Source organism: Gossypium hirsutum, chromosome D04 (genome assembly GCF_007990345.1).
Source record: "Gossypium hirsutum isolate 1008001.06 chromosome D04, Gossypium_hirsutum_v2.1, whole genome shotgun sequence".
NCBI classification, from domain to species: domain Eukaryota; kingdom Viridiplantae; phylum Streptophyta; class Magnoliopsida; order Malvales; family Malvaceae; genus Gossypium; species Gossypium hirsutum.
The window spans coordinates 49,302,889-49,328,796 of NC_053440.1; the positions used below are offsets into that span (position 1 = coordinate 49,302,889).

General features: G+C 33.1%; 3 protein-coding genes and 1 long non-coding RNA gene across 6 annotated transcripts; 2 read left to right on the forward strand and 2 right to left on the reverse strand.

The window, feature by feature from the left end:
- The first annotated feature begins 1,858 nt into the window (after window positions 1-1,858).
- Window positions 1,859-4,426, forward strand: LOC107899591 (protein trichome birefringence-like 35). Its single transcript, XM_016825347.2, has 6 exons — window positions 1,859-2,290; window positions 2,369-2,654; window positions 2,998-3,169; window positions 3,263-3,459; window positions 3,551-3,703; window positions 3,970-4,426. The coding sequence occupies exons 1-6, from the start codon at window positions 2,068-2,070 to the stop codon at window positions 4,298-4,300; spliced, it is 1,362 nt and encodes a 453-aa protein (XP_016680836.1). The 5' UTR covers window positions 1,859-2,067; the 3' UTR covers window positions 4,301-4,426.
- A 673-nt stretch (window positions 4,427-5,099) lies between these two features.
- Window positions 5,100-6,174, reverse strand: LOC107898462 (beta-amylase 8). The gene is made up of 2 exons (XM_016823928.2): window positions 5,655-6,174; window positions 5,100-5,574 (listed from the first exon to the last, which is right to left on the reverse strand). Exons 1-2 carry the CDS (start codon window positions 6,147-6,149, stop codon window positions 5,362-5,364), a joined length of 708 nt encoding a protein of 235 aa, XP_016679417.2. The 5' UTR covers window positions 6,150-6,174; the 3' UTR covers window positions 5,100-5,361.
- Window positions 6,175-18,689: 12,515 nt separating this feature from the next.
- Window positions 18,690-25,664, reverse strand: LOC107899592 (protein BREAST CANCER SUSCEPTIBILITY 2 homolog B). 3 transcript variants are annotated; one of them, XM_016825348.2, is made up of 20 exons: window positions 25,352-25,664; window positions 25,124-25,279; window positions 23,819-24,856; window positions 23,618-23,724; window positions 23,373-23,527; window positions 22,956-23,078; window positions 22,661-22,858; window positions 22,506-22,587; window positions 22,362-22,412; window positions 22,197-22,272; window positions 21,970-22,081; window positions 21,806-21,877; window positions 21,009-21,204; window positions 20,752-20,934; window positions 20,411-20,553; window positions 20,279-20,341; window positions 19,986-20,184; window positions 19,592-19,756; window positions 19,348-19,499; window positions 18,690-19,060 (listed from the first exon to the last, which is right to left on the reverse strand). In XM_016825348.2, exons 1-19 carry the CDS (start codon window positions 25,494-25,496, stop codon window positions 19,443-19,445), a joined length of 3,321 nt encoding a protein of 1,106 aa, XP_016680837.1. In that variant the 5' UTR covers window positions 25,497-25,664; the 3' UTR covers window positions 18,690-19,060; window positions 19,348-19,442. The 3 variants fall into 3 exon arrangements, with proteins under 3 accessions (XP_016680837.1, XP_040946702.1, XP_016680838.1); XM_041090768.1 differs by having other exon boundaries at window positions 25,124-25,290; window positions 25,352-25,490; XM_016825349.2 differs by lacking the exons at window positions 18,690-19,060; window positions 19,348-19,499; window positions 19,592-19,756; window positions 19,986-20,184 and having other exon boundaries at window positions 20,411-20,572.
- On the forward strand, window positions 18,922-19,818 carry LOC121215907 (uncharacterized). Its single transcript, XR_005911895.1, has 2 exons — window positions 18,922-19,056; window positions 19,344-19,818. It is a non-coding gene; the product is annotated as an uncharacterized lncRNA (long non-coding RNA).
- Window positions 25,665-25,908: the final 244 nt, after the last annotated feature.

The window sequence follows — 25,908 nt, forward strand, 5'->3', positions numbered from 1 at the left end:
TGTTATAACACTATTTGCAAGACATATGTATCCATTGATTTTGGGTCCATCGAAATTTTGTTGAATAGTTATATTCTTCATAAAAACAAATAAAATATAATATGAGAAAATTGCAAAAATTTATTAAATATATAAATTATTCTTTATGCAAGAAAATAAAACATACTTAAAATAATATAAAAATGTCAAAATAACATCAATTTTTCTAATGATTCTTAAAGAAATCTGCCACATCTAGGTGAGTTATATTATTAAGGTCATTAAATTTATCACCCTCGTAGGCATGGTCAGTTTTAGTATTATAGTGGATATATTCATCTTTTGCCTCCATTTCATCATTTTAGGATATAAAATTTGTTTCCATATGTTTTCCCTTCTTTTTAATGGATACTTGATAAAATTTCACTAAATGCTCAGACGTATGGCAGGTACGTGACCAATGCCCCTTCATGGCACATCAGTAGCATATATTCTCAACAATCTTTGAAGGATTAGTTTGACCACTTCTTTATTTTTTTTCATTGTTATTCTTTTTCTGGTGGTTAGAAGTATCATTGTTATGACCACCATGATAACGATTACTAAGACGTCCTCGACCACGTTCCCTACTACGTCCACCCGACCACGACCGCAACCTTTATATTTTCTTTTTTTTTTATAATTATTGTGTACTACTACATTCACTTCAGGGAATGAACCAGTGGGACGAATTCCATGATTTTTCATTAACAGCTCATTATTTTGTTCAACCAGCAAAAGGCATGAAATTAATTCAGAATACCTTTTAAAACCTTTTTCACGGTATTGCTGCTGCAGGAGGACATTAGTAGCATGAAAGGTCGAAAATGTTTTCTCTAACAAGTCCTCATCAGTTATGTTTTCTCCACATAATTTTAGTTGAGAACTAATTTTAAAAAGTTATGAATTGTATTCACTTACAGTCTTAAAATCTTGCAATCGTAAGTGCATCCAATCATAACGAGCTTTAGGTAGTATCACAGTTTTCTAATGGTCAAATAATTCTTTCAAATTTTTCCACAACTCAAGAGGGTCTTTCACAGTGAGATATTCCACTTTTAATCCTTCATGTAGATGATGACGAATAAAAATAATTGCTTTTGTCTTGTCTTGATTAGATGCTTCTTTATTTGTTAATATAGTATTTCCTAGAACTTTAGCATCTAGGTGAATTTCAGCATCTAACACCCATGACAAATAATTCTTGCCTGAGTTGTCTAAGGCCGCAAATTCAAGTTTGGCAAGATTTGACATTATAATCACTTGAATCAAAATTAAAAAAATATATCAGTAAAATAATAAGCATTCTCAATCGTAAAATAATTCAATTATAAATACCAAATTTGCTAAATAATAATATGTATGTCAAATATTGGCATAGAGAGGAATAGTCATAATAATAACTTAACACAAATTACATTAATTGAAATATCTTTTAATAAAGAAAAAACATGTATATATAATTATCATTATTAGATTTTAGTTGTAAAAATAAATGTGCAAATGTTACCCAAAGTAAATATTTCATCTAGAAAATAAAATAAAAGAATTATGGAAATGCATATACTGTATATAGTTTAACGAGAGTTATACGGGCAAGTTATATAAAGTCGAAATGACGTGAACTTCAGTATGAACTCATAGAAGCTCGTGTTGATAACGTGTTATAGAAAAATTAATAAAACAATAATAATAAGTAAAAAGTGGATGAAAAATACAGGATAATTTTCATTGTTTAATTTTCACTTACAAGGTGTTAATGTATTTACAACAAATATTTATTTAAAAAAAAAACGCGGCAAGAATATATATATATATATGTGTGTGTCTCTGTGTGTCCGGGGTAACTATTTTGGTAGCTTTTCCCAAGTTTATATCAACTTTTTTTCTTTTCTGAGCTGATGCTAGAATTTCCGTTTCCTGGTAACTATTAATTGTTGAACAATTTCCTTTCATTTATAGCAAGCAAATGGAGTTATTACTTGCTATGCCTTCCGGAAGTAACCGCCATTTTTGAAGCTCAAAAGTCCTTGCTATCTGCATAATCCTATGGCTCTGCCACTCACCGTCTCCATGTCGAATAAATGGAGCAGAAAGAAACGCCACTTCCCTTTACTCGCAGTTCTTTTCCTGGTTTTCTTAGCTTGTTCGGTTATCTACATTGAATTCAGCATCCAACAAATCCATCAAAGCCCGGATCATGTTCTTCACAGTCAACGACAAACTTCATCATTTACTTATGTAAAACCAAATCTTCCCAAAGGAGCTTCAGGTGTGCTTATCTATCTTCAATCTTTACTTTCCTTTTATTTTCTTTGAATTTGGCCTAAAACATGAAGTTGGGCTTTAGATGTTTTCGATGGATCCAGTAGTTGCAACTCTACTAGGAACTACAGTGGGAAGAAAATCCGGTGGGTCGGCACGGATGCGGAATCGAATCAGCTGAGGAGCATAAGCCAAGAGAACAGCTGTGATGTGTTCTCCGGCAAGTGGGTGTTTGATAACCAATCGTACCCGCTTTACAAAGAGTCCGACTGTCCTTACATGTCGGACCAGTTGGCATGTCATAAGCATGGGAGGTCCGATTTGCAGTATCAGCACTGGAGATGGCAGCCTCATAACTGCAATTTGAAGAGGTAATTTGTCCTTTTGGTTGCTTGTATTTTGTTAGTGAGACCCAAGTACTAGATTTGCCAGTTTCTACCTTTACGCAATTTGAAGAATGGGATGTAATTGGTTAAAATTTTAGATTTTTAGCCATAGATGATAGAACTTCCCCGTTTTTATCTGATATTTGATAGCCATATTGGGCCTGACTAAATTCAGAGTCAAGCCGGGTCGCCCTGTTTTTCTCTATAAAACTTGCTTAAAGGGTATTAAGCTCTGTCACTCGATCCAACAGGCGTTAATATAGATGATTGAACTTTCTCTTATTGAAAAGTTGCAAGTGATTGTGTTTTTCCTTTTTCTGGTGTGTAGATGGGATGCGACTGAAATGTGGGAGACGTTGAGAGGGAAGAGGCTAATGTTTGTGGGAGATTCTCTGAATAGAGGTCAATGGATATCAATGGTGTGTTTGTTACAATCAGTGATCCCAGCAAATAAGAGATCCATGACTCCTAATGCTCAGCTTACCATTTTCAGAGCAGAGGTGAGCCAGGATACAACCTATAAGAGGTTTTTAACATAATGACTAAGAACTGAAACATTGTTGCCGTGTGTGTTACTTTGATGTCATTTGTAGGAATACAATGCCACCGTGGAATTTCTCTGGGCTCCGCTTCTGGTTGAGTCCAATTCTGATGACCCGGTGAATCACAGGCTGTCTGAACGAATTATCCGTCCGGATTCAGTACTCAAGCATTCAGCACAGTGGGAGCATGCGGATATACTAGTTTTCAACTCGTACTTATGGTGGAGACAGGGCCCAGTTAAGCTGCAGTATGTACGATAGTTGATCGGTTCTAGTCGAATCAAGGTAAATATATTTTCAAGATGCGCTGAAATGCTTGTGTGCTTGCAACTTTTGCAGATGGAGTGGTGAGGAAAATGGAGCCTGCGAGGAGCTCGATGGGTTAGGAGCAATGGAACTAGCCATGGGAGCTTGGGCAGACTGGGTAGCATCAAAAGTCATTCCCCTGAAGAAACATGTCTTTTTCGTTACAATGTCGCCAACACATTTCTGGTTAGGATCTTTACCCTTGCACTGAATTATCTCATACTACATCTATATAATCTGGATAAGTCACCTGATGAAAGCTTGCAAACTTATCGAATACCGTAAAATCATAGCATAGAGGCATTTGAAGCAAAGATAGTGCATCATGAAGGCACTAAAAGGACTATTGCTGGTATATAGAAGCTAATGTATATAGCATGGACTTGTGTGGGAATTATACAATCTTAGTGGCCCAATATGGTTTTTTTTACTAGCATTTTGACATGAAATAGGAAAGGAGAGTGGGAAGCTGGAAGTAAAGGAAACTGCTATAATGAGACGAGACCTATCGATCGGGAGAGCCACTGGGGAAGTGGTTCGGACTTGGCTACCATGCGCATGGTGGATAAAATGGTTTCTGGTTTGGGTTCGAAGGTAACAGTTATCAATATAACACAACTCTCAGAATACAGAAAAGATGGGCACCCTTCCATCTATAGAAAGTTTTGGGAGACACTGAGCCCCCAGCAGTTGGGGAACCCTGCAAGCTACTCTGACTGCATACACTGGTGCTTACCAGGTGTGCCTGATGTGTGGAATGAATTACTGTTCCATTTTTTGTAAATATTAAATCTTATTTTATTTATGAATTAAATGTAATCAGCTCCCTTGGATGGGATGCTTCATATTTGGGTTGAGTCCCCTCCCATATTTTAGAAATTAATAACCAGCTATCCGCATTCATTTCAACTTTGGCTATTCTTTAAAACACTTACCATGTCTCTTGTGTGCAGTTCCTATTAGGATCACCAGTAACACACCAACCAAATAGCAATTGATAGTAGAACTAAGGTTAACAGTTAAAAAGTTAAAAGTTAAGTCTGTATCCTAGTTCAATCATTAAAATCGTTAAAAATTATTAATTTGATGTGTTGATTAGGCTGCTCTCTTGTAACGGAAAATATACATGTTGAGTTGATAAATTTTAATAAAAAATACAATTGAACTAAAATTTTTAAATTAAAAAAAAAAGAGGATTAAAATTTTAATTTTTAATTATAAAGACTAAATCTTAAATTCTATAGAATTACATACAATAATAACATATTTTAACCTAGAACTAATTAAATTAGTAAAATGCTTGAAAGGAAACCATGTTCATGTGCAAGGCAAGACCAAATTCTCTTTGCCTTGGCCCCTTAAAAAAGGGTGAAATTCTATATTTGGGTCCTCTTGAGAATTAGAAATTCAATTTAACCCTTTTAGCATATAAGGTTTAGCTTTGGCCACCAACAATTTATATCCTGACTCCAACTCCACCAAAAATTTCTGATTTCGCCCTGTGCAAGGGTCTGTCCTAAAAAAAACCCGAGCACATATATATGTTGTAATAAACTTCTATCGAACAAAAGAACATGTAGTGTTTAATAATAATTTCTAATATTTTCGATTCATGTATGTATATAACCTGCATGTTTTTCATCAACAAAATGAGCACCAACAACATTTGAGTGCAATGCTTTCCTATTTTCTTATAATTTCTCTCTCTCTCTCTCTCTCTCTCTCTCTCTCTCTCTCTCTCTCTAAATATATATATATGAAAAGAGATGAACAAAAGCTAGACAACACTTTATCCCTAGCTTTAAATACACTCCCAAGTCCCATATCAAAGAAGTTCATTACCCCTAGGTGAAGGAACTGGAAATGGAGAGTGAAAGCATCAAGTTAATATCATGACATTCATGGGAACGCCCGAGCCCTAGTGATAAGAGGGTCGGTGCTGCAACATTTCCATCATCATTGCATATGCAGTAATCTTCATCTGTTGATTGACCAATATCCTCAACAAATTGGCAGCTAGAGTGAACCATAGAGACCGCCATTGTTGCCCTTGATTTCTGCAACAAATTATAAAATGTTGTAAGCACAAAAAAGTAAAAAAGTAAAACAAAACAACATTTCACATTTATTAGCTGACCTTTCTGTAAATGGTTCCATCGGCCTCCACATGCCAACCAGCCTCTTCACAAACAGCTTTCAACAGATCATTGCTATCAGCACGCTTTGGAAGGTTGTAGTTACCATGCTCCTTCAGCCCTGCAAATATTTTGTGAGCTACGGCTCGACGCTTGCGCTCCCTTTGCTTGTTCTTCAGGCGCTCGTCCTCGGTGGGGAACCGATACCTGGTGACTCTGCCACCCTCTTTGGTGGTTCTGTGAACAACCCATGGCCCTTTGCTCTTCTTGATGCAGCCCCTTAATGTACTAGTGTTCTTGTTCTTCTTCTCACCAGCCATTGCCATACCTTTTTTCTTTTTTTTTTTACTTTCGGCTCTGTGTCTCTTGTTCCTTGATTTGAAGTATCTCAAGCTGCCTTTGATATTGATATTGATGGCTATATATGTACAAAATAATGGAGTGAGGAGACCACAATAACGGAGTGTGTGTACTTGGGGTGTACCATTAGACAGCATAATGACAATTTTGGAACATTCCTGAACCTGCATGCAGGGTACGGTTGTTATGAGTATTATGGAGGAGTGATAAAGCATTTTCATTATTAATTATTGGGTAAAACTGTATGAAAGATCCTTGCACTATGCATTTTTGGTGTATTTAGTCCCTCTACTATAATTCCATCATTTCTACTTCCTTACTTCTCGATATTTTTAGTCCTAGGACTTTTTCTTTGTGAATTTTGTCGAATATACAACTTGACATACCTTATTTTGTAAACCGTATGGTTATAATTAGATTTGATTATGAGTCAGGCCACTCGCTAAGGTTTGCTCAAAAAATAAGAGGATTTAGACAAAAATATAGGTTCAAAAAATGGGCTTAAACAAAAAATAATAATAATAAGACTTGTTTTCTAAACGAGTTGGGCCTCGGATAAGATTTTTTGTCTCAACCCGATTTTGAATCTACCTAATTTTTTTTCTGCTGTTGTTTTACTGTCATTTTGTTGTTTTGCCGCCAATTTGCAGTTATATTGCTACTATTTTATTGTTATTATTTGTATATATTATATAACTCTTGTTTTATTGTTAATTTTGTTACTATTTTAGAGGTATTTGTTTGTTAAATTGCAACTATATTAGTGTTATTCAAGTAAAAAGTTTTTTTAATGTATTTTCAATATGTTGGGAAACATTTATTTTAATATTTTTAGTATATTTGATGTATTATATTTTTAAAATTTATTTTTAAATAAAAAATAATATAAAAAAATTTAATATGGACGGATCGGATTAGGCTCGGATTTAGTATTTTTTATTTGGACTAGGCTTGGGCAAAATTTTAAGTTTATTTTTTAAGTTGGGCCTAAATTTTGACATTAAATTGATTCGACTCATGATCAAGTTTAGGTATAACACATACACCTTGCTTTTTTTTTTATAATTAGGAAAAAAATATTATTCTTTTTACCATGCAAAAAGCTTGTCCAGCTGAAAAAAATTGAAATATATATTATATGACAATATGTTTGACAAAATTAAGGAAAAAATTAATCGCATGACTTAAAATACACAAGTTTTCTACATTGATTGTCTCTTCACTGGTATTTCCAACTTCCATGCAAAACAAATTAGGTGTCCTTTTTCTGCTGTTCAATAAATAGGTGTTGTCTGCACTCTCTGCAGCTGAAAAAAGAATAAAAAAACAACTTTAGACATAATTGTGGCGGTACCGTTAAAGCGTGGGAATTAGATTAGGTGGGTGACCTTCATTTGGTTTTCATGAATAACTCCTCCATCCACACACTACAGCCGTTGATTTTTTTACCTACTACACTTGCATTTTCCTACATTATAGAGGCAAAAGAATTGATCAATTTTTGTGATGCACCATTTCAATACTTGCACTGAATAAATAATATAATTCATACAAAATCCAAAAATGTGTTTTTCAAATATGTGCAAGCATTCAAGGTTCCAGATTGTCGGGGAGAGGAAATAAATTTTAAATTTTAAAAATCTTCTAAAACAATAATTTTGGGACTTGAATAAGTTAATTAATTATTTAAGTTTATCATATTAAATTTTTTTTTCTTCTTATTTTGCTTCGAAAAAATTTTCAAATACGTATGATTTCAAATTTATGTGCTCTAGCATGAAATTAATTATATTGTAACAAGACTTTAATTTGACATGTTTGAAATTTTAATTTAACTCAACCAATTTCACTTGATTCAATTCGACTCGAATTTGATTTCACTCGAAAAAAATTTCAAATCGAGTTAGAATGATAAAATAAAACTCGTCAACTCGATTAACTCAATTTTTTTCTCGATTCGATCGAAAACTCACCCCTAATTATAAATATTTAAATTACACAAAAAAAAATTAGTAATTTGGACCTAAACCATACATCAGTCCCAGATTGGTGTCCCGTTTTACCAAAAAAAAATATGACATCTAATAAAAAAAACATGCTATATGTCATGTTTTGATTGGTTGACATCGCTTGAAGGAGTAAATTAGGATACTTCCATAAGAAAAATTTTAAGAAGAATTTAAGAATTGAAATACAGTTCAGAGGTGAATTTACTAATAAAGTAAAAAACGCAAAAATACTCTTATAATTACACTCTTTTTTCCAAATCTGATAGGGGGTAGGCAATTTTTAAAATATTACAAAATTTGATGTTTAAAAAAATTATATATAAAAATTTATAATAAAAAAAGTTTTATGTCATCACAAAAGAATTTTTGTTTTTCAAATTCTTCACCTCAAACGAATTTATAAAAATTTATCCTACTAAAAAAATCAATTCTGCTTAATTTAAAAATATTGATTGTGATAACTAAAATTACCTAAAATTAAAAGAATAAAAATTTTATATACTATAAAATTTTACAATATAGGCTACTAAAATATTGGCTTTTTTTATCTGTATAATACAAATAAAAAAATTAAATACTGAAATAGTATGCTAATACCACTATTTACCCAAATGGTATGTTTGAAACAGTAATAAGGATGGAGGGAGAGAGCTGGGCGACACCCATGATTTTTCTGACACACTGATTGAATCATCATTACAAAATGATGTATGTTTAAAAAATATATTTTTTAAGGGTGGAGGGGGAGAGATGAACAGCACCAGTATTTTTGGGTGCAAAAATGCGGTTGAATGGTGGAGGATGAGAGAGAGGCGACACCAGACTAAAATGTGATGACCTAAAATATTCAAAGGCCTAATATGTAAATATGTCATTTTAATTGATTGCTAATAAAAGCTTTTAGGGTGCCGCTTGATAGTGTGGTAGCACCAAACTTCAAAAAGGTTAAATTGCTTCGTAAGCCATTCTTATTTACTATTTTCTTTTATTCTTTTTCAATATAAAAAAATAGAGAGGCTTATTACCAATCAGTTAAAAAAGTTTTTTCTACCAAAAAGTATTTTTGTCAAAATTTTGATTCTAACTGGAAATAAATTTGATTTATTTTTCGAAAAATAAATTTTTTGTTCAAATAATTTTTTTTGTTCAAATTATTTTTTTCCAGTTGGAATAATTTTTTGAAAAAAAAAATTTACAAAAAAAATTGAGCAGTGGAATAAAATTATTTGCTAAAAGAACACAAAATATAAACATTTATGTTAGTTTTAACACAAAATAAACTTAAACACAAGCAAATAAATGATAAAAAAATACTTTTCTAACCCTTTTGCTGTTGTTGTCTCCTTCTTCAAACACCCGAAATCTTCTCTTCTCCTTTCTTTCTTTTTTTTTCTTTCAACAGTCATGCCCTTATATGGGGCAATTTGTAAGCCTCAAAAGGCCTGAAAATTGGGTTGACTACCTGACCATCAGTCAGGAAATTTTTTTCCCGTGACCGTCCGGTTAGTTCCACCAGGGGTGTTGCCTGCCCTAATATATATATTTTAAAGTTAATAATTGTCAAATGATTGGCATCAAAGACAATGGTGGTGCCGCCTATCCACCGCCCTCACCATATCATTTTTGTAAATAATGGTGGTAGGATACCATTTTTGTAAATAATTTTATTTCTTGTATTATTTAGATAAAAAAAGCCTTTTTTCTTGGTATGGAGGATGAAAATTGATTAATCAAATGGTTAAGTTATGATAGTGCATAATTTCTTAATTATTTGTAATATTTTTCAATTTGAATTATGCTGTTTATGTTTTTAATTGTATTATTTATACTTACATTTTATTTATTATTAATTTAGGGAATAATTAGAGAAAAGTGAGTTTAATGTTTATTTTTTGCAAGTTTTTGCAGTTTGGACTTTCAACACAGTGAAATTTCAGTATTTTGGTCATAACTTGAGTTATAGACTTCCGTTTTGGGCCCATAGTATATGTATTTGAAAGGAATTGAAAGAGACAGCCAAAGTTATTTCATAACTCAAGCCCAAAAACTTTAGAAAGGCACCCAAAAATGGTATGGAAGTTTGACACAAAAATTATCGAAAAACCTAAAAAAAATTTACTTTATGTATTTAAGGGCACTTTTGTATTTTTTCCATTATATTATTTTTGCCTTATAAATAGACATTATTAGGTTAAAACTAGAACATACTTAGACGGAGCCCATAGACGCTCTTAGTTTTATTTTAGTTTTGTGTTTTCTTTATTTTATAGGTTTTTAAACTTTTTTGCTAGCCAAAGTAATATTCAAAGTTTGATTCTACAAGTTTGTGAGATCGAACTGTTCTTAATATTTTCTTCGTTCTTTAGCGTTTGCATGTATTTTGGTTTAATTACAATGTTCAGGTTTGTAAAATAGTCAATAAGGGAAGTAATTTATGATGATTGTCTTAATTATCGAGAAGGTAAGAAGAGATTAAGTTGCTAAGCGATTATTGACAACTATAACCAATTCATTAAAAAACATTGAAAATCATGTTTGCATCAATGATCAAACTCTTGAATTAAACAAAGATTTTTCTTTGACTAAGTTTTTTTCCCATTGATTTTTTATTTTATTTTATTCAGTAGAAAACTTACTTTTCTATTTACATCACTTGCTATTTATATAGCTTGAGTAATTAAGTTAAACTCTTGAAGTCATTGCTACTAACAACCTATTAATTATCTTAATCAAAATTTACGGGCAATTTATCAATAAAAGCCCTTTTTTTTTCAAAAATTACCGAAATGAGATCCTTAAGCATCTCGCGCTGATGTGGACGCGATTTCGGCCCGCGCGTGAACAGTACCCAACGGTCAAAAAAATAAAATACCGGACCCATTTCGATAAATTTTAAAAATATAGGGCTTTTTTGGTATTTTGAAAAAATAAAATTTGAATCTTTTTGTACTTGTATTTATTTTTTTAATCAATTAACTCTTCAATATTACATCAATAGCAACAAGTACAAAAAAGATTCATAATTGTTACCAACAAGATTTGAACCAAGGTACTAAGAGAAAAGAGCAAGCATCTTAACCAACTAAGCTAAACTAATTAATTGACACATTGTAGAAATACTGTTATTATCTTAATTATATTACTTACGTTCTAACGATTTATCGGACCTATTCCATACACGTGTCAAATCAAAAAAAATAATACAACAATTCTGTAAAAAAAATCTGGTGTTTACTTCAAATAAATAAGGAAAATAATGATTTGAATGTTTCAAAATTTAATTTTAAACCGAAAAAATCAAAATTTAGGGGCAAAAAAGATCTTTTTCGATGAAAACTGCGGCAAACCGCCTTCAGCTGTTTGTCAGCGTGTAGATCTCGAAAAGTTATTCGAAATAAAAAAAAATCGTCTCAATCGGACAACCGAGCCAAAAGTTATGGCCTTTCAAAGTTTTCCAAGCTAAAAAATATAAATTGTTCATCCACGTCAGCAAATCGCATCCTCATAGGCGCGATTTGTGTCCACGTAAGCAAAGCGCTCTGACGTGGACGCGATGTTCTGACACGTCCCCTGACATCGCGCTGACGTGGACGCGATTTCAGAGAAAATGGCCCATTCCGGTAAATAATAAAATACCGGGCCCATTTCGATAAATTTTAAAAAAATAGGGCTTTTTTTGTATTTTGCCCAAAATTTACCAACTTATTAGCATTTTAGCATGTGATTCGTATGCTAATATTCTCCTTACTTACTCTCTCTTTTACTTTCTTGAATTTCATTACTTTTAATATTCCCACTGCTTTCCTTTTTTTTCGGTTTTTTTACCCAATTAATCTGAAAAAAAAAATCAGAATAGGCACCACACCAATTATTTACAAAAATGGGTAAAATCTACCATACTCAGTTGGTGCTGTCGACGTGTCAGGTGGCACCCCCAAAACTTCTAACACATCATTATCTTTTAAAAAAAAATTTGGTGTCGCTTCTTTGTATTTTTTTTTCAAAATACTCGAAAATGTACGGATATACCGAGTATAAAAAGAAGAAAAATAATATTTTTTAATGGTGTCACATAGTTGTCAGGCAACACCAGAAATTAGTTTAATTCTGGCTTTTTACCCAAATAATGTGAAAAAAATAATAATTAATTACCATGTGGGGAATGAACTCGTGTATGCAACAAACAAATAAAATAAAATCGAGAAAATTGAACACGCAAATTTTACGTGAAAAAACTCCTGAAAAATAGGATAAAAAATCACGGGCAAAAAGAGATTTTACTATAATAAAGAGAGTACAAAAGATGGAGAGAATTAAAAGAAAACCGAAGCCCCAAAAGAATAAGTCCTTCAAAACAAAGAATAAAATTCTCTCAATCTAAATATTTTTGTTGTTGTAAACCTAAAGTAACTAAGACCTATTTATAGGAAGAAATTTGTAACATATTTAACTAGAATAAATCTAGGTTAATTATAGTTTAAGTGGGAAAGTACAAAACAAAGTTTAACTGAGAGAAGAAAGCTAAAAAACTTGAGACGAAAGAGGATCACGTCATCGGGACGAGGACTTTCTTCTCGTTATGACGCCGGCTGCTCGTCGGAATGAAGAACACTTCTTCATTGCAACGTCACACACTGTTTAGTCTAAAATGCAAGGCATAACTCCATCCACCTTAACTCGTATTTGACTTAACTCTCTTGCCAAATCCCTATTATGGGCCTAATTTGATCTTCGTCAGATACTCATCAAGTCCAAGCAATGCTCGAACTTTTAAACTGGAAGACTTGTTGTCAACATGTCAACCGGATTGTGTTCTGTGTCAATTTTAAGAATTTGAACATCCCTCGAATGGTCATCTCTCAAACAAAATGATAATGAATATCTATGTGTTTCATTCTTCGTGATACATTTGATCTTTGGTGAGATGTATGTCACTTTGACTATCACAATATACGACAGTTGCCTCTTTTTCACTTATAGAATCACTAAACAAGTCCCTTAACCAAATTGCTTCTTTTATATCTTCAGTAACTGCCATGTATTATGCTTCAGTAGTCGACAAAGACAATATAGCTTGAAGTGTAACTTTCCACCTAATGGCACAACTCCTAAAAGCAAATAGGTAACCTATGAGAGACTTTCTTCGATCTAAGTCTCTTGCATAATCAGAATCAACATATCCGACTAAACCCTTTTGAGTTTTTTTTCCAAACTCTAAGCACATGTTAAAAGTACCCTGCAAATATCTAAAAATTCACTTAATTGCATGTTAGTGTAACTTACCAGGATTGGTCATGTATCGACTAACAACATGTGAAATATCGGGATGAGTGCATACCATTGCATACATCAAACTTCCAACTATGCTTGAATAATGTACTTTTGACATGTACCTTTCATCTCATTCATTCTGTGATAAATCTAAAATTGAGAGTTTAAAGTGTGCAGCTAAAGTAGTACTTACCGGTTTTGCATCTTGCATCTCAAATTGCTAAAGGATCTTCTTGATGTACCTTTGTTATGATAAAAACAATTTCTTGGAATGTATATCTCTCAAAATTTCCATCCCCAAAATTTTCTTTACTGCACCTAAATCTTTCATCTCGAACTTAAAGTTAAGCATGATTTTAAAACGATCAATTTCATATGGATTCTTACCGCAATCAACATATCATCAACATAAAGTAGCAAATATATAAAAGAACCATCATCAAGACATTGTAGGTAAACAAAATTGTCATACTTATTTCGAGAAAAACCAATACTTAACATGAATGAGTCAAATTTTTATACCACTGCCGAGGAGACTGAAACATAATCGTACAAAAACTTTTGCAAAAGGCAAACATGATCTTCTTTACCTTCAAATTTGAAGTCTTCTGGTTGTTGCATGTAGATGTCTTCTTTAAGGTCACCATGAAAGAAAGCAGTTTTCACATCTAACTACTCTAATTCAAGATTGTTTGATGCCACAAGAGCTAAAAGCACCCGAATAGACGTATGTTTCACAATAGGAGAGAAAAAAAATCATGAAAATCAGCTCCCTTCACTTGATTGTAGCTCTTTGCAACCAATCTTACCTTGTACCTAATGTCGTTAGAACCCGAACCTTTTTTCTTTTTAAACACCCATTTGCAACCAACGATTTTCTTACCGATAGGTGATTTAACTAGCTGCCAAGTGTCGTTCTTTTGAAGTGACTCCATCTATTCTTCCATTGCAATGAGCTATTTGCTAGAATCGGAGGCTTGAACTGCCTCATAATAACACAAAGAATCGGTTGAATCAAAGCTCTCAGCAACACTTAGAGCATAAGTCACTAGGTTTCCTTCACAATATTTTTGTAGTGGTCGAATTTCTCGACTTTTCCTGTCACGAGCTAACTTGTAATTAGTTAATTGAAATGGTGAGGGTACATGAGCTGTAACGCCTCAAAATTTTTAGTTCTTGTTTTTGTGTTTATGTGACATAAGTACTTGTCTGCTTCAATGGTTAAGTAATCTAGGTGTGTGTGGGAGGTTCTAAGTTCAAGCCATGACTTGGGCAAATTTTAGTATTTTTATAAATAAAGCCTTAACCTACCCTAAAGGGCTTAAGTTTAATAGTTGGTAATCAAATAATAGAATGGGTCTATTGGTCTAGTAGTTGAATGGAGTGTTTGATTGCATAAGGTCTTGAGTTCGAATCCATGCTGGAGTGTAGGGTTAGTGGGAGAAAATTTAGGGATATGGGGTAACTATCGATATCATCTAAGTTTCTATTTGGTTTTTATTTTTCCCAAATTTCGACATTCTCCTCTTTTCCCCAATTTTTCTACCATCCTATTCTTCTTTGCTTTGCCGAATTTTTGCTCCCTAGTCCACCCTCTCTGTTTAATTTTTCTACTAGCCCACTTTCCGGCCAGCAATTGTATACACTCGTTCTGTAAGTATCTGACTGCCTCTATTTTATCGTTTCTTAGCTAGTTCCTAAAAAGGATTGTTTTGACTCTCTTGGTTTAGGCAAAAATCAAAAATCAGTTGCGGCTTCACAAGCAAATTGAGCGTTAGAAATTTCGATTTGTTGCCAGTAAGTGTTTAGGTTCGCTATCGATTTTGATGTAGACGATTTTCAGTTGTGAGTTTTCGTTAGTGATCTAAATTGGGATCTAAATATTTATTTTTAGGTTTTGGAGTGCTTGGGAGCGTATTTGCAGTGAAACAATACCAGGTGTGTACCCGAAACACAAAAATAAGGGATTAGACGAAAAGCCGAAATTGCTTGCTGTTTGGACAGCAGCAGTAGGCTAACTTTGAAAAATCACCATAAATTGTGGAAATCGAATTAGAGGATTAAAAAATTATGAGATTACAGATATTTGAGTCTAGTTTCTTATAGAAGAAACGAAGTAAGTAAAAGAATTTCATTTTATGAGATATTTGAATTTTAGTGAGATAGGGTCAGAATGATTTCGGAATCCCCTATCCTGATTTTAAAAACTTATTGATGAACAAATTTGTAAACTGAACGGAGATTTTACCTTTGGCTAGAGCTTCATCTTATTGATTTTCCTTCAATTTTAAGTGGTTTATTTACTTTTAGTAATTTGATGTAATAACTTTGGTTTTGTTTTTCACCCAAAAAAAAATTGATTTTAGTTATTCTCTAAAATCCCCACATCATATTTATGTAGCTTGGTTTTATTTAAAAAAATAAAATTATTACCTATATTTGTAGATACAACCCTACTTATTGCTACCTACTAAATTTATATTTTTTAAGTGGAATTTAATTTTTGTGATTCTCAACAACCATACAAAAGGCTCCATATGATAGATCTAAAAGGGTAAAAAATGCATTGGACAACAGAGCATGCACTGTGGGTTAAGCTTCAAGACCAACGAGCTAAGAAGAGCATATATAAGGAATTATCCATAACAATAATTTTCGAGCCATTGAAGTATACGTGCAATGGTTCAACTAGATGGCCCACCTAAAAATATCATTGTCCGTAAAAATATCCTAACTCAATAATTTCGAATTTTTATATGTAATGATATTTTTAAATTGTATTTACATTTATGTATTGAATTTCAAAATTATTGAGTTAGAATATTTTCAATTTAAATAAGGTTCATTTTAGGCTTTTTAGTTTACGATTTAAGGAAATAAAGATTAAAATGTAAATCTAGAATCAAATTGTGATTCCGCAATTCAAATTTAATTACAACATTACGATGTATGCAAATAGGGAAAATTTATCACAATTTATCAAAAACATGGATAAATCTAACATATTTTTGCATATTAGTAACATTGTAATCGAGTCATATTTGGTGGTAGTTGGGCATCTTCCACCTAATTGAAGATGAAGCGAGGGAATGGATTATCAAGCCAAAATGTTTTTTTTGATGTTACCAACACTATGAAAATGACCTTGGATGAAAAAACCTAAATCACTCGATAGATTTCGAACCATTCCACTTCAATTAGAGTGAATTTAAATAAAAAAAAAAGTAGATGTGGGGCAGGATAGGGCAAGTGAATTTTTTGGACAATGAGTATAGAGTGATTATGGTAAATACTTGTCTCGCTCCGCCCGGCTCCACCATAAGAAACTATCATTTTACCCTTGTATAAATATAATTATTACAAGGGTAAATTTGTATTAATGCAGCATAGAAAAAGGCACATGCTTTATGTTTAAATATTCATTGGAATTTAAAATGATTGACAATATTAGAAATAACGAGCAAAAATTAAATATTCATTGGAATTTGTATTAAATTGGATTTGAACAGGTATTTTTTTTAAGACTTAATTGACAAATTTCACTCTAAAATACTTTTATCAAACCTTTTTTTTGGTGAGAAGTATTACTTAAAAAAACCAAGGACTAATTATATTGTACCACATCAACACCCATGTGTTATTTTTTCTAATTTTATATTAATATTATTAAAAAAAATACTTCCCTCTCCTATTGTCCCTCTCCCTCCCCTACCATCCCCTCTTCCCGTCCCCCCCACCCCACCTCACCTCCTATCGTCCCTCTCACTCTACTCACAAGCCTCTATCAACAATGGTTGAAACCCAAACGTTATGAAAATAGATCCTTTTCAATGAAATCATGTAATATTATGTTGATATAGAAGCACAAAAACAATAATTAATTGAATTTTTTATTTTAATTAATTTTAACTTGTTGTAATTTGATTTAGTATGAAATTGTAGGTTTGTTAGATTTGGGCATCTTTGAGTTTTTGTTTAAATCATTGAAATTAATAGTTTTTCTTAGGTTAAATTTCATCTACTTTATGGCATTTGAATGTTAGGGAGAGAGTCAGGGGAGAGGGAGGGTCGGTAGGGGAGGAGGGGAGAGAGATAAAGGTAGGGGTAAAGGTAGAGGGAGGGAATTTTTTTTATTTTTTTAATATTAATATAGTTATTTTTAATTAATAATAATATAAAATTATAAGATCAGAAAAATAATGCATTGGTGCTAATGTGGCACAATATAACTGGTCAATGATTTTTTTATGGTGTTAAAATTTGGAGTGATTTAAATAACAGAAAAATAATTTAAGTACCATTTCTAACAAAAATATATATATAAGTACTAAGTTGGGAAAATAGTATGACTTTGTGTGTAATTTGTCAATTATGTCTTTCTTTAATTTAATTCAAATCAATTATAGATAAAAAAATATTTTATTTAAATTTAACTATAAAATGTTAATGTAAAAATAATTTTTTGAATTAGTTTAAATTAAATTTAAATATGTTTTATTTTCAAAATATACTACATTAAAAATACTTGCCTTTAGACTTTTGTCAAAATGAGGGGCTCCACTTTCAAATTTAGTAAGTCAACGCGACCTGTTTGGTCATTAGCATTCGTGATTGCTCTAAGGAATAAAGAAAAAAATTTCTGACCATTAAAAGACCTTAGCTAGGGTGAGTTTAGTTGGATTAGATGTATCACTATTATTTAGACACAAATATCTTATAAAAATACTTTTTTAGCAAAAAAACAGAATTAAAAAATTTTAACTTTTACTCAAAATATTTTTTGGCTCAAAAACACTTTTAAGAAACAATGCTAAACTAAACCTGAATCTTTTATATTTTTCACATAACTCACTTGGATTCAATTTATTTCTCAACCTTTTCATACTAGTTTTGGATTTAAGATTTTTAGACTTATTTTGATAACATGAATTGATTTTAAGACATTATTTACTAAAATTTTAAATTTTTTTATAAATATTTTTTTAAGTAATTTTTAAAGAAAATAAAAAATAATCAAGAACTAATTTTAGGTAATTCGGGGTAAGTCCAAAATTTTTTTAAAAAAAAAGACATTCTAGGAATAAAGAGCACATGTTTTTATAAGTTTAGAATCTTTTAAAGTTAACTTCTTTTAATTTTTTCATAATTTCTTTTTAAATAATTCTTCTTCAAAATTTTTATTTATTTATTTATTTATTGTGTAGTTCTAAAAAAATAAAGTTACAAACGTATGATGTATCTAAAGCTAAAAAAAGTGTTCCAACTCTTCAAATTACCACTTGAACACAAACAACAAAATTAGACGAAGCCACGAAAGGTTATTAAATAAAAAAGCACAACCATTTTTAAAAATTAAAAATGCAAGAATTAAATTTAAAATAAAAAATACAAAACCTCTGACACATTCGAACTTTATAAATTAAGCAAGGCAAAGATAATCAGGCCCAGGTCGTTTCAACAAAATAAATTCTCTCTTTATATCAAAAATTTTAATTTTGGCAGCTTAAACTAACGATGGGAGTGGAGAAACGGAAAAGGAAAACACAATATACGTACATCCTATGTGTTAAATAAGAAAACTAGCAGATACCCAGCTTATAATATTTACTTACAAAAAGTTATTAGCACAATTTGTTCCCCACTGGATTTTTACCTAATAAAACACCCGTACATCATTCCAACTCAAAAGCCAAGGACTGAAATCTCCAATTTTAACTGCATTCATTCACACCTTTCAGACTTCTCAGGGGGGTGTTAAAACAAAGTACCTTCATACAGATCATGCAAATCATCAATTCAAAGTCATATTATCTGCACATTCAAGCATATAACCCCCAAAACCCTATTTTTTTTCCCAATCAAGCTACCTTTTTTATGTCTTTCTATTTTCTGCTCAACTAGTTTAAACATATATATAAACTGGATTACAGCTAGCAAAAGTGTTCTTAGTTACACTCCTCCAGCAAGCCAATTCCATCAGTTTCCAATATTACAGGAAAACAAGTAACAGCAATTAAAGTTAGACTGAACAGAGACGAGAAATACAGAGAGGTACCTCATCCTTGATGTTCAAACGATCTAAGATGAAGCATCCATTTGATAGGCAAAGGGTGCTTAGTGTTGGTCAGGCCAAATCAGCTTGTTCACATGCTAGCCTTCACAATTGCCAATTACAAATAAAACCTTCTTGCGGAGTTCGTCAATAATCTGCATGAACAAGTCAAGTAGTAAAGGTAAATAAAGTAGCAGCATCAAGGAATAAATTCTGTCGTATCACTTCTATGTTTGACAGTGCGCACCGAGCTAGAGGCCTTTGCCCATGCCTGAACAGAAGCGCCGGCACTTTTGAGGTGAGAAATTGAGGGTTTAAAATTTAAATAATATGTAGAATTTTCTGTTGCTTCAGCAACCCAGAGATGATTCATTTGATCCTTTGGTTTCTTAATAAGGTTACAGAAGCCTACCTGCAAAGATTTTGTATTAGAGTCACTCTTTAAATGAAACAAGTCGAAAAGAACAAGTATAATGACTTGTCTATAGCCATTAAACAAGGAGAGTATCAATTAGTTCATCATGCATCGGCTCAATAATTAAGTTGGAAAAGTACTTATCTGATAACCTTAATTTACTTGAAGTGTTCAGTGAGACTGTTAATTCTGGATTTTTTTAAATAATAATAAAACTACAACTCACCATGGATCCCACTAAGTTAGAGTTGATTGGTGCAAACGAGTCATCATCAATGGATGGTGAGCAAAAACTGATGGCAAGTAAAGAATCTGACTGTAAATCGGAAATAGAATCATCTGTCACAAACACCCACTGTTTCTTCAGATGAGAAGCTGTATAGACTTCTCCCACATACACAACATATGCAGCAATGTCAAACTCACTGAAGAACCCAAAAGGAACATGAGTGAGAAACCAAAATCTTCAGAAGAAAATAGCTAGACATTTATATATGAAGGTAGAGGACAGAGATTCACCTGGAAAGAGAAATTTCACCTAAATTTGACAACTTCATCGACTTCCGTGGGAAGAAAAATGCCCTGTAAAGACACAAATGAGTTCAAAGCCTGTAACCAATTGTTGTAAACAGAATGCAGATGGAAACTTACTCAAAACTTTCCATTGCCAGGGGAGATAGGGGCTGCCATTTGTTGGTAGATCCTCGGGCTTGTAAGTAAAGGATTTCCGAATCTGAGTTCATTGGTATAAGTCCAGAAACGACATATGCCTGTCCCTCAACCAGCTCACTTTCCTGTTTCAGCCATATGTATCTTCATAATCAAACTATTAGATAAACTAAGCAGTTGCATTAAACCCAGAATTTATCCTGCCAAACTAAAGATCATTCAATGATAATTTCTACAGCAAATGCTTGTAAGAGCAGAAACTGAGAAACCCCACATGCACAAGTAGATGAAAAATGTAGAGCAAGATAAACTCTCAGATTCACCTGCTTTTCTGTTGGATTCCAAATGGTTATTATTCCTTCTTTAGGTCTTCCCTTTCCATGATAATTCCTATTAATTAATCCAACAACTCTAACCCTCATGAATGGAACAACATCTCGCTCATTTAATCCAGCCTCCGCCAGAGCTTTCTCAATTGATTTCTCCATCTCTAACTGCCTAGTAGCCTACAATCAGATCTGCATGGTTAAATATCAATTCCTAGCTAGATCTGCCTTTCAAGCAAAGAGCTGAAATGCACCTCAAGTTTTGATTTATATGTAGCAAAGGAAGTTAGTTGCTCCGGGCTCATTTCTGCCATAAGGACTTCTGGCTCAGCAGATGTCTCAAGAATCCTTAAGATTTTTGCTCCTTCACTCTCACTGTCATTATGGATATAAGAACTGTTGACCCCTCTTTGGTACTCAGATATAACATGATCAACCAGAACTGAGCACCTGCAGCAGGAAAAGATGAAGCATGAAAAGCCTAATATATTATGAGCTCACAATTACACAATCATTTAAGGCATAACTTCAATTTTTTTTTCCAGCTAGAATACCAGTTCTAATTTACATCAGTAAAAGTTCGGATTTCCTCTGTTATTTCCAAAATGGAGCAAATGAATATTTAAGGCTGTTAGGAAGAATCATACTGGTAGCATTAACCAGGTGATATTCTTAAGAGCACATCATAGTCCCTTATGCAACAAGCGTTGTTAGAATGAGAATTATCAAATGTATAGTAAACCCACATGATAGTGAAGAATGAATAATTATGAAGTTAAAAGGCATCACAGTTCTTTCTTATAAAGACAGTTAGCAAGACTAAATCTAATAAAGAGAACTATTAGTTGGTAAAAGCACAAAAGGTGGAAGTTGATCACCAAAAGGCTGGCGAAAGGCTGACTGCTGAAACTTACGTGCATGCCTAGATAAAGTGCAGCAGATAAAAGCATTACATCTAATTTCAACACCACTATATGATATGAAATTACATATTACGATGGAGGATTCTAACACTTTAAAACGTGTACAGAATATAGTGGTCAGTGGTCACCTTTGATTGTGCTTTTGCACCATTCTACTCTCCATCCTCTCAGATCTAACAATTGATCCCCCATTTCTCAACCTAGATGGAAAAAGAAAAAACATAATTAAACTTAAAGTATAACTTGCAGTTCCATTTCACCTGAAATTGCAGACAGATCAGTTTGTGGTTACCTCTCCTTGTAGAGAACAGGGTATATCCGAGTGACTCCAACTAAAGTCAAAGGGACTGGACCCCCGTCACCCTTGATACACCTAAATGCCATAGGAATACGAAAACCTTTACCTAAAGAATTAACAGGAAAATCAAGCTTAAGGAGGTAAGAGATATATTGATTTTTCTTGTTATTACAACTAACAAATGGAATTTAAATTAATAAGAAAATATAAATAATGCTTACAAAATCCAAGTCGATCAGCCCAGTGAGCTCTAAACGTCCCGTTCATGTTCAAAGCTAAACTAATTGCACTGGACGCCTGAAATTCAAGGAAAAGGAAAGGAAGAAGAAATGACAAAGCATTTTCAAGAATTTAATTTCCAAAAGAAAATTCAAATCAGAAAGAACCTCAAGGGGTGAAACTGGCCCATCCCAGCCACAAAGTCCTGCTCCCCATATCTTCAAAAGACAAATCAATACATAAGAATGGACAATTTTTTTCCAGAACTCTCTAATTGAAAAGGGAAATTTAAACATAAATGAAAAAATTACCCGAAGCTTCTGTCCCACAAACAATTTTCCAACAGCAAGCTGCTTTGATAGCAATACATCCAAAACAGCATTTATAGAGTACCTGTAAGCCCAGACATCTTTTACATGCCAAAATTTCCAATGCAAAGTAAGCAATAAAATTGGAATTTACTTACCACCCATCTGTTAGTTCCACTTTTGCATTGCCACTATAATGAGTTCCATTTGTTATCTCTAGGTTGGTCTCCATATTTGGTTCAGAATTTGATTGAATTGTTGAAACACATAGCACCAACATTTTAGAAGGCGAAGCATCCCCTTCAAGTATTTTCTTTATTGCAGAACGCTGACCATGATTGACTTCCCTCTCATATCTAAAAAGATGGATTATAAATTGCTTCCATATATATAAATATCTTCTCAAAAAAAAAAAATCAGATGCAAAACAAACAACTCACTGTAATTGGATACCTGTACTTTAATTCCTCAAGTACATTGGAGACCGTTAAAAATTTTCCAGCACATTTGGAAGGATAGCACCTCTCGTAGCATGCAAGTTTCCAAACAATCCACTTATAATGATTTGCGACCCACCTAGACATGCAAGGGGAGTAGGAATGGTTTAACAAATATACATTGCAAAATGCAGATGATAAACAGAGTTTAATAAATACATGGCACATATAGCAATACAAACAAGCAAAAGTCAACTATAAAGCAAACTCAGATTTGGTATATATAAAAAAATACTTAGAGGTAGCCAACTTTGAGCAAGCAACCAATAGCATCAGTTTATTAGTAACTTGCTGTATACCATGAAAATCATTCAAATAAGTTTCAAGTACTAAAGATTTGAAGTCGGCATGGATAAGAGAAAAAGGTGATTACTCTTTAGAAACGTGTTGCACAGAAGCTCCAGAATGAGACAACATGTCATAAAAAGCTTCTGCCCCAATTCGACTGAAGCCAGTTTCATCTTTAAATAAATACTCATAAGCATTCTCTGGAGTGATCTGTTTACCGTTGATTGGGAAACACTTCAACTAAAGCAACCCAGGAATATAAACAGGTGTCAATGGTGAGAAATTAACCAATTTCTTGAAGGCAATAAACTGTAATGAGAAGCTGTTTACCGTGCTGCAGGCTGAAGGAGGCACAGCAAAATATTCCTTTATATATACTCTTGGTACTCGAAAAGGATATTTAGTGGAAACTGTCCTATTGCAACATGTATGATCATCTAATGAAGTAAAAAGGCATGCATTAACAAAGAGAATAAACCAAAATGAGAAATCATAAAACTAAAGCAAGTTTTAAAGGCCTGATAAATTTACCATTTGCTACCAAGGAAACATCATTATTCCATGGAGCAGAGATCTTGGAACAGCGGGGTCTTTTGAAGGGAGAAACAAAACTTGATCTTCCAATTCTCCTCTTTTCATTCATAACCTGTTTGTTATTTGTTTGAGATGTAGCAATGTTATTTGAAATATCAGCCAATGGCCCACCAAATGACCTTCTAGGCAAATTAGTCTGTGAACCAGAACCGCTAGGCAAAGAATTGTTAGTTGCAAAATTTTTCTCAGAAAGCCTATTGATTGAATTCAAAGCATTCTGTGGAGAAGGCATATTAATGGCCGATGCACATGCACTAGAACTTTCAACTGCATCAAATTTTTCAATCAAATTACTCCCAAACCTTAAATTTTCTGAATTGAATATGGACCTTGTTTGCTTGAAAGATGATTTCAGTGGGGATGTGAAATCCTTGGATGTGTCTTTACTTACAGGAAATGAAGTAAAGAAACAGTTTTCCTTGTTTAATGAAGCATCATTAAAATTTTCCTCCTTGTAAACTGTAAATGGTGGAACCTCTTGATCCATTTCACCGAAGATATTTCCTAGCTCTGGGTCACCAAGAAGACTCCTTGCACGCTTCAATGCATCACTTGAAACTGACAATGATCTTCCACCTGCAGTATGAAACTTGATTGGAGGTGGCTTGGGAGCTGAATCAAACATTTTGGAATGCATTGGAGTTGAGTCATTTTCACTGCCTAGTTCACCTCCTACTAAACCATTCCTAGAGTTTAACATGTGCCTTGGTTCTGATGTAACATCCATAACCCCATAATTTTGCAAATCTTCTTTCTTCCCTGAATGAGAAAACCTTTGGCAGTCATAAGGTTCATTAGTTGCAGGTAACCTCCTTGGATGTTGAAAACCTTCAAAATTGTGATTCTCATTATCGTGTTCAAGTCCCAACAATGTCTTAGCTCTGACCAGACCAGCTGAAGATATGTTAACCATTTTCCCAGAGCCTGTTTGAAAAAGAGAGCTACCGCAGCCATTGTTCGCTGGAATCAGCTTGCCTGTGTGGCAGATAAGTTCAAAAAAAAAAAAAAAGAGCTTGGTCCAGCAATTTTACAATCATCTCAGTGAATATATTAAATGGTTCTAGTAACCAATGCTCCTTGGTTCCTAAAAATAGAAAAACCATTCCGAACATAAATTCAATTCCTACATTTTCCCCGTTTTAATTTCAGCTTCAAATTATCCAAATGACATAAGTTTCTTCTCTAAATTGCAGAATATAGTTATCAAACAAAAAAAATGAAAGTAAAAGAGAGAAGCTTTACTTGAAGTAACAGTAGAGGCAGCGTCGTCGTTGGCGAGGATAGATAATGCTTTTGCAATTGAAGATTCTTTCAACGCCACCGATTTCCCCAATCCGGTTCTGAACATCGGATATTTCTCGAATTCTCCATCTCCATTCTCAATAAGCTTCGAACATCCTGCGTTGGATCTAAGGAATTTGAGAGCACGATAATCAAATACAGACGCGAAATGATTGAGAGACTATTTACCTTGAAGCAGGAGATCGGCCATGGATGGGAGTGGAGGAACCGGAGCTCCGTTCGGGTCATCGGCAGGCTTAGTCGGTAGGATAGGAGGGGAAGCCTCCCAGCGAAAACTTGTTCCGGCATGAGAAAAAATCTGCCACGTAGACATTTTTGAGGATTTTGGCTAGGGTTTGTGTTTGATGTTTTCTTATGCTATATGCTTCATTGAGTTTCGAGTATTGTAACAAATTGAAATTTTTTTGATAAGGCGGGAAACGTAAAATATTACGGGGGAGATGAGATGATAAATTGGATTTGGAGGGTAGCATTTTCAGGTTCGTTGGGCTTAAGCTAAGCTGGATGCAATTTTGTTGGGTTTTTTTTATGATTTTTTTAAATAATTTTTCAAAATTAGATTGGTAGTTAAATCAATTAGGTTATCGGTTCAATCATTTCATCTGATTCGATTGAATAAATCATTAAAAGTACTAAAAAATAAACAAAGTCTAGATTTATTGTTTGAATCAATTAATCTAATGCCTTTTTTTAAACCGATATCTTGATTGATCTAGTCAAACAAT

Coding starts and splice junctions, on each gene's coding strand:
- LOC107898462 (XM_016823928.2), bottom strand. CDS start 6,149: ATGCTGTCTAATGGTACACCCCAAGTACACACACTCCGTTATTGTGGT. Junction 5,575..5,654: donor ATGGAACCATTTACAGAAAG/GTCAGCTAATAA, acceptor AATTTGTTGCAG/AAATCAAGGGCAACAATGGC.
- LOC107899592 (XM_016825348.2), bottom strand. CDS start 25,496: ATGTCTACGTGGCAGATTTTTTCTCATGCCGGAACAAGTTTTCGCTGG. Junction 22,273..22,361: donor GGCCAGTTTCACCCCTTGAG/GTTCTTTCTGAT, acceptor CTTGAATTTCAG/GCGTCCAGTGCAATTAGTTT. Junction 20,554..20,751: donor GGAATCCAACAGAAAAGCAG/GTGAATCTGAGA, acceptor TGGCTGAAACAG/GAAAGTGAGCTGGTTGAGGG.
- LOC107899591 (XM_016825347.2), top strand. CDS start 2,068: ATGGCTCTGCCACTCACCGTCTCCATGTCGAATAAATGGAGCAGAAAG. Junction 2,655..2,997: donor CATAACTGCAATTTGAAGAG/GTAATTTGTCCT, acceptor TCTGGTGTGTAG/ATGGGATGCGACTGAAATGT. Junction 3,704..3,969: donor ATGTCGCCAACACATTTCTG/GTTAGGATCTTT, acceptor GACATGAAATAG/GAAAGGAGAGTGGGAAGCTG.